General features: G+C 47.1%; 1 protein-coding gene across 1 annotated transcript; it reads left to right on the top strand.

The window, feature by feature from the left end:
- Nucleotides 1-1102: 1102 nt before the first annotated feature.
- On the top strand, nucleotides 1103-5849 carry LOC123444577 (universal stress protein PHOS32-like). Its single transcript, XM_045121352.1, has 2 exons — nucleotides 1103-2121; nucleotides 5431-5849. Exons 1-2 carry the CDS (start codon nucleotides 1332-1334, stop codon nucleotides 5436-5438), a joined length of 798 nt encoding a protein of 265 aa, XP_044977287.1. The 5' UTR covers nucleotides 1103-1331; the 3' UTR covers nucleotides 5439-5849.
- The last annotated feature ends 1937 nt before the right edge of the window (nucleotides 5850-7786 follow it).

The raw sequence follows: 7786 nt of genomic DNA, 5'->3' as shown, positions 1-7786 counted from the left end.
ATGTACGAGGACATACTCATGCTGGACGAGCTCCTCCCCCATGGCGCAGATCCGCTGCTGGACAACCTTCTCCATGGCGCCCTTCTTGTCCTCCTTCACAAACTGCTTCTCCATGGCGCCCTTCTTGTCCTCCTTCACGAACTGCTTCTCCATGGCGCCATTCTTGTCCTCCTTCACGAACCGCTTCTCCATGGCGCACATCTCGTCCTCCTTCACGAACTGCTTCCCCATGGCGCCCATCTCCTCCTCCCTCATCTCCGTGGAACCGATATGGACACCTCCCTCCATGGCAATTCTTCTCACCTTCCCCCATCATTCTTCTGCCATGGCTTATAAAGGACAGATGAACATGAAGGATGGCATACAGACTCGTTTCACATTTGAGAAAAGGAAAAGATGGAGGGCAAAGGTTTCCATGGGGTGCATGCAGATATTGTTTCACACTTTAGAAAGGAAAAGGCGGAGAACGATGCACGAGCGCATGCAAACGAGTTTGGGTGGGGATCGAGGAAGCAATTTACTGTTCCATGCCTTACGTTTTGGGAATATCTGGCTTTTGTAAAGTGACTTATTCACCGGGACGAAGGAAGTATGATACAACCTCACTATCTCTCTTCATTAAATACAGTGTCACATAAACAAAATATCTATGAAACCTGCTAAGAGACTTGCATTGTCACAAGTCTAAGATGACTTATAAACCTAGACGGGTGAGTACTTTTTATTTATTTTATTTTACTGTTTACTAAAGAGCATTTGAGTTCGGTAGGAAAATACTCCCTCCATTCCTAAATATAAGTCTTTTAAGCGATTTCACTAAGGGTCTACATACGGAGCAAAATAATTGATAGGGACTAGGGACTTTTAAGTTGAGACTAAAAAAAAGTCCTGGTACTTCTTAAACAAACAGGGCCTTATATTTAGGAACGGAGGGAGCAGGACTTTAGCATGTACGAGTATATCAGTATATGCGTGTTTGTGTTGAATAAAAGTTGAAGATTAGGGAAAGCTCGAGAAAGATTAAAGAAAAGGAAAAGAAAGAAGCGACAACATCGGGCAGCGCTGCGTGTACGAGAAGGCAAGGCAAGGCAAATCCAGCCCCCTTCCCCAAATCACACAGCTCGGTTGCAAGCACAAGGGGCAGCACGACCATTCCTTCCTTCCTTCCATCCACCAGCCTACTCTCTCGATCCCTCCATTTCAAACCAAAACCTCCAATCAGCATCACCCCACCCCACCCCACCCCGGATCAAATCCGCCACCGAGAAATCCCGGAATAAACTCGGCGAGAAGAGTCAGCGCAAAAACCCTAGCCAGCTGCCCAGCTCCCCATGGCGGCCAACTCCAACCCCTCCCCGTCGGCCGGCGGCGACGTGCCGACCCCGGCGCTGCCGCCGGTGCGCCTCGCGGCGGGGCAGGCGGCGACGATCCAGCCCTCCTCGCCGCGCTACTTCTTCTCCTCGCTGGCCGGCAAGGACGCCTCCTCCCACCACCGCCGCATCGCCATCGCCGTCGACCTCTCCGACGAGTCCGCCTTCGCCGTGCGCTGGGCCGTGCAGAACTACCTGCGCCCCGGCGACGCCGTCGTGCTCCTCCACGTGCGCCCCACCTCCGTCCTCTACGGCGCCGACTGGGGCTCCATCCCCGTCTCCGTCGCCGACGACGACGCGGAGGACGCCGCCGCCGCCGAGGGCTCCGACTCCGCATCCGCCTCCGCGGAGGAGCTGCAGAAGAAGCGGGAGGAGGACTTCGACGCCTTCACGTCCACCAAGTCGCAGGACCTGGCGCAGCCGCTGGTCGCCGCGCAGATCCCCTTTAAGATCCACGTCGTCAAGGACCACGACATGAAGGAGCGCCTCTGCCTCGAGGCCGAGCGCCTTGGCCTGTCCGCCATGATCATGGGAAGCCGCGGATTTGGGGCCTCGCGCAAGGGCGGGAAGGGGAGGCTCGGGAGTGTTAGTGATTACTGTGTGCATCACTGCGTCTGCCCGGTTGTGGTTGTTCGCTACCCAGATGACGCTGCAGGTATCCCCGGGGAAGCAGCAGCAGCAGCAACAGACGAGCTGCACACTGTGCCGGAGGATGAGCCCGTGTATCATGATGCGCCTGATGCACACAAAGGTCTGCCCTCCTGCTTTCCTAAACTCCATGATTTTTTATTGTTTGTGCTGATTGATTAGTTATTCATGAGGTATTGGATGAAATGATTTACTACACTAGTCTAGTTTGGAACAAAACTAGTATAGACATGCCTTGGAGTAGTTCAGTAGTACTCCCTCCGTCCTAAAATAAGTGTCTCAACTTTGTACTAGCTCTAGTACAAATTTATATTAAGCTTGAGACAGTTATTTTGGGACGGATGGAGTAAGATATTTCAGTCACTCAGCAAACAAAACTGTCGATCTTTTGTTGAAAATTCTAATGGTGCTGACAAGTTTGATGGCATAATCTTAACTTGCATAATACTGCCATGGACTGGACTGTTGGAGGAAATGGTAATACTATGACATTATCTTCTCATGAAAGGTTTCCTGGTGCTCTTAAAAATCATGGATGAAAATTAAACTCTATTGAGATTTGATAAAGGCACATAGTAGGTATACAAAAATATTGAACCGTGAATCAAATTCTTGAGCTGTCAAAAGATAAATGAAAATGAATCAAATTCTCTGCTGTTGCACACTGCATCAATTGTTGTTGATGTAATTTGTAGTTGTTTCTTTCTACCTCCTTGTCAAAATACATGTTATTTAGGATCTGATCTAGTACAAAAAAAATAGGTTTAATTATCAATGTTGAAATAAGTACTGAAATTGGCAACATCAAATTGAGGGTACTAGATCGAACTATCATTTAAAACAACATATTTTCAAAGAAACAGATGGTCAAAATGTCATATTAGAAACCGTTTCAATGTCCATAATGACATGTGTTTTTGACAGAGGCAGCACAATGTCAGTTGTTATGCTTGTGTAGGCAATTGTACAAGGAGAGTATTTCTTGATGTTTTACTCGGTGAAGAAACATTAGGGTAATGAAAGAACTACTAGCTCAAATTGGCATCGGTAGTTGTCTAGAGTTAGTATATGAGATAAATAGTCAATTTACAGCAATCTGCTGGCTATTAAGGAAAAAAGGATGCAATTAAAAAGTGGTAATGCCGATAATTATAATTTTATATGAGACACTTCCTATTATGGATCATCTTGTCCGCTGGTTATATGTTTCTACCATGTAGCCGAATTGAAACAATTATCGATGTATATGTAATGAATTTTTAGTAGTATCTCTTGTGCAACCGTAATAGTTTTACTACCTGATTACTTAATATCCAGGAGAATCACATCTTTGGCCATTTGTAGCTTCCTATATTGTTTATCCGTGGTTAACACGAAGGTACTTTACAGTTTAACTAAAGTAATGCAAATAATGTGTGTAACATTAATATCTCTTTTGAAAGGTTTAATCCGTCTCACATTAAAATTTTGTTGTCGGCTTATCAGCTCCTTGGAATGCGTTTTTCATATATGATTTCTCATAGGACAACAATAGTTAGAATCAACTCAACGCTTTGCAATTCTGAAGGGTGATTTCCCCATGTAAATATCTCTAGAATTTCTCCTGCGCTGATTGTTTCCATTTCCGATGCCATGTTTAGCTGAGTTATTTATTTCATAGTACTCCACTCGTTTCAAAGTATAATACACAACTTTGAGTGGAATTAAGAAGTTCATACAGTCAAGAGAATGGCAAGATAAAATGACCATACTGTATCTATCCTTGGCCATTTTCTCTTGCCCTTCTCTTGACTGTATAGTTAGTGATTGTGTTACTTGTAAATGAAATATAAATAAAGGTAAACAAGGAAAATTATCAAGAATTTCACATGCATGACTTACATGTTGTAAAGCAATATTGATAACTATACACCTTTATAAGATGCAACAGCGGGAATATTTGTGCAGTTCTCTCTCCTTTTCCCTTATGTCACGAATGGATAGGATCACCCTTTCTTTGATCGCCTTTAGCCTTTAGTCATCTGTGGCTTTTGCCCATATCTCATTTTACTTTCCCCTTGCTGCATTGCATATTAATTTTCTCTAGTAACTGTTCTTTCTCTTTTTTTGCTTTAGACTACACTTCATCATCTGTAGATTTTTTATTGGGCCATTGTAGTTGAATACTGTTATACCTCATTTTTAGTTGTCTAGGGAATCCTTATAATTAGCCATGTATCCAGTTCATAGCCTTGTACACGTGCCAGTTTTCTATGTACGCACTCGGTTGCTGGAACAAATGACATGGTACCAAGGGTCTCATTAGTTCAGGACCACACTTTTTGGAAATTACAGTTTGCAGCAGTTGCCAAAACTTTCCACTTGCCTCATTAGTTCAGGACCACACTTTCTGGTAATTATAGTTTGCAGCAGTTGCTAAAAATTTCCACTTATTGTTGTGGGATGGCAAGTGGGACAAGCTGTGACATCAGCTACGGGTGTGTAGCATCTAGGATGCCATAAATGGTTGCAGCAAAAAAAATCTAGTCTAGTAAACAAGTGAGGTCATTTATCAGAATTCTCCCTATAATCAGCAAAATTTGTAGGATGTGCTAAGGTCGGAAGTTCAGTGTTTCCAACATACTTGGGAGGGTAAAGGTTTGACATTCTGAAGATGACTGGTTCTGTTATTTGTATGCCACTCCCTCTAAAGAAATATAAAAGTGTTTATAGATGACTAAAGTAGTGATCTAAACGATCTTAAAAGTAGTTATCTAAATGATCTTACATTTCTGTACGGAGGGAGTACATGCTAGTTTAGTAAACCAATAGTGAACGTGCTGTTAGCGCTGTGGTGAGACCTCCAGGAGTGGAGCTACTGACAAGGGCCCTAACCCAGTTACTTACAAAAAGAGGGTCCGTTGCTGTGTATTGTTCCCAATGCCTGTCGGGGTCGCCAATTGCGCCGAGCTGTCCCACATGTCAGCCACACTAAGTTAGGTGACTTAAGTTAGAGGATCTATACTTCAACTCGAATCTGCCTAAGGTCTTCACAAGTTCAGAGTGTTGGCAACATACTTGGGAGTGCAATTGTTTCACATTCAGAAGATGATCTGGTCCTTATGAACATTAGCATGTTATTCATATGTTATACACAATTATCTACTTGAACAAACCAATCTTAGTCGTTTTCCTTGTGGCAGTAGTTCACAATGGTGCCTTTAATAAGGTCCTTTGAATATGTTTTCTTGGCATTTCTTATGGTTTGACGCTCGTATTCAAGAGAGCTGAACTCCCTTGCATGCCAAGCGCACCTGTTTATTTCAGTTGCTGCCTGATCCTGTTTCATTTGAAACTCGTACTTTTGACATGAATGCTAAGTTGGCTTGCGAGCGCGTGTTGATCTTACACCTCGTCCGTTCCTTCACTGCAGAAAACTGAGGCAATGGCATCCAACTGGAGCGCAAGGGAACCATGAGGCTTGTGTACCCAGGCGATCCCTACGTATCTGAGCGAAGCAACTCTATCCAGCATCCATCCACCGCACAAGCACGCTCGTATCATGAACTGTCTTTGTCGGCAGGCTTTAGCGCCGGGCTCTCAGGTGCCGGGGGTCTTTGTTGGTTTGCGTCGTGTGATGTTTTATGTTGTCGACTGCATATGCGCTGTGTGCGTGAGCTGTATTTTTATGAACCCCTCTTGTTTTGTAAGGCCAGGCTTTCCCATGTATGTGTACCTGTTGTATTCTTCCCTAGTTTTCTGCATTGGATACTTGGGTAATGAACGCTGTCTAGTTTTCTGTATGTACATGTTTGTGTCCAATAAATGCAGTGTTGGCATGTTTCTTTCTGACATTCACCGCATGCTATATGCTGTTAGCGTTTTCATTTTGATTAGCCAGAGCAAAAGGAGTACTAATCTTTCGTGAGGAAAGGAAAAAAGGAAGAGAAAATATCACTAATCTAATATCCAGCCCCATTACATGAGTTATTAGAACGTTGATTGTTGCTGACATAAAAGCAACTCCAACGCGTTGATCCATTTCCCAACGCGTCGATTCAAACGGACACACGTCTGTTTTTTGTCCGTCTGTTGACCCATTCACGGCCCGTCTTTTAGCCTGATTTGCGTCGGCGCGAACACGAGATGGACGCGCACTGTGCGCCAACTACTCCCCCTGGCTCTCCAGTCGGTGACGAAGCCTCCACCATTTTCTTTCACTTTTCCAAAACCCTCCCGCCGGCGCATGCTCCCCGGTCGCTCGCCATGGACGACGACCTCACCTCCCTCGCCTCGTCCAACATAACGATCGCCCCCTCGCGCAAAGGTAAGCCTCGCGTCCCCCGCAAGACCGCCACCGCACCCAGGAAGAAGAAAGAGCTGGCGTCCGAGGAGCGGGCTAGGGAGTCGACAAAGAGAAAGGGCCGAAGGCACGCGACGGACGCAAGGGACGAAGCAGCGTCCGTCGCGTCGATAGACGCAGCAGCGCAGCCGGGGGATAATGCTGCAACCGTTGCATGCGTCACGACGGTAACAAGGGACACACTTTCGTACCTAGGGTTAAACCCTGGCCAGCACGGGCTCGTCAACGCCGTTGTGGCCGCGGCCAGCACATGCTCGTCTGCGTTCCCTCGGATGGCGTTATCAGAGTTGCCCCGTGCGTCGATGACTCAACCGATCCCCGGCTTCCACATCTACCCGCAAGCCTCCCGGCTCACCGAAGAATGCTTACCCGAGGTGAGCATGATGGCGCCATCCGCGCCCGCGCCCGCGCCCGCGCCCATCGACCTCAACACCACATCGGTAGTCAGGTGGCTCGTCATCCGGTGGGATGAGGAAACGTGCGCGGGAGATGCCAACCGACATGCTCTCCTGCGCCCGCAACCTGTTTGACGGAGTGCCGGTGGCCGTCCACGACAAGAGGGTTATCCGCTTCATGTAGAGCATCTTCTTCGAGGGTACTCCGGCGGCTTCACGTGGTGTCGTCGCGGCTGCGGCTGGCTACAATCTCGAAGGGACCCAAAGCTAGGACGGTTGAGGCGGGCCGTTCACGCTGTCGACCTATGACCAAGCTGGCATGCAACCCGCCTTCGTGCAAGATCAGGTCGGCCTCGACCTAGACGACTTCCCGCTTGACCACGTGTTTTCGGATGACTACGGCCTCGAGGACGAGGATGAGGTGGACATCGAAGGGGAGCCTTTGTTCGAGGATGAGCTTGCCACCCAAGGCGCTTGGGTGCAACCCAAGCGAAAGAGTAGACGGGCGAAAGGCATACACGGAGGCAGAGGAGAAGGTCCTTTGTGAGTGTTGGAGGGACATTGGGCAAGACACCAAGGTCGGCGCCGAACAAAAGGCATCAACCTTTTGGGTTCATGTCCATCGTGAGTTTCATGAATGCAAGAAGTTTTCGCCGTACCAAATGCAAAGCACGCGCGCGTGGGTGTCCATTTCGAAGCGGTGGAAGGTGATCCAACAAGAATGCAACAAGTTTTATGCCACTTATGAGAGCATCAAGGCACGTCCCGTGAGCAGTATTGGCATGCAAGACATGGTATGCAAGCATACATCCTTCTTTGTTTCCATGTTCACTTGCTAATATGCTTGCGTTTAATTCATTTGTGGGCTTTCCAAGCTTTGGAGTCATTTAAGGTCCAACACGAAGGTAAGTCTTTCAACCTTTCTCATTACTGGAGTATCATTAGAGATGAGGAGAAGTTCAAGCTCCAATATGTCGCCCTCACAACGCATGGGGGGGGAGGAAGCCGTGGAGGAGGTTGGGGAGGGTGAG

The sequence above is a fragment of the Hordeum vulgare genome, chromosome 3H (genome assembly GCF_904849725.1).
Source record: "Hordeum vulgare subsp. vulgare chromosome 3H, MorexV3_pseudomolecules_assembly, whole genome shotgun sequence".
NCBI classification, from domain to species: Eukaryota; Viridiplantae; Streptophyta; class Magnoliopsida; order Poales; family Poaceae; genus Hordeum; species Hordeum vulgare.
The sequence above is the reverse complement of the archived record's forward strand: the minus strand, read 5'-3'. Positions and strand labels throughout refer to the sequence as shown.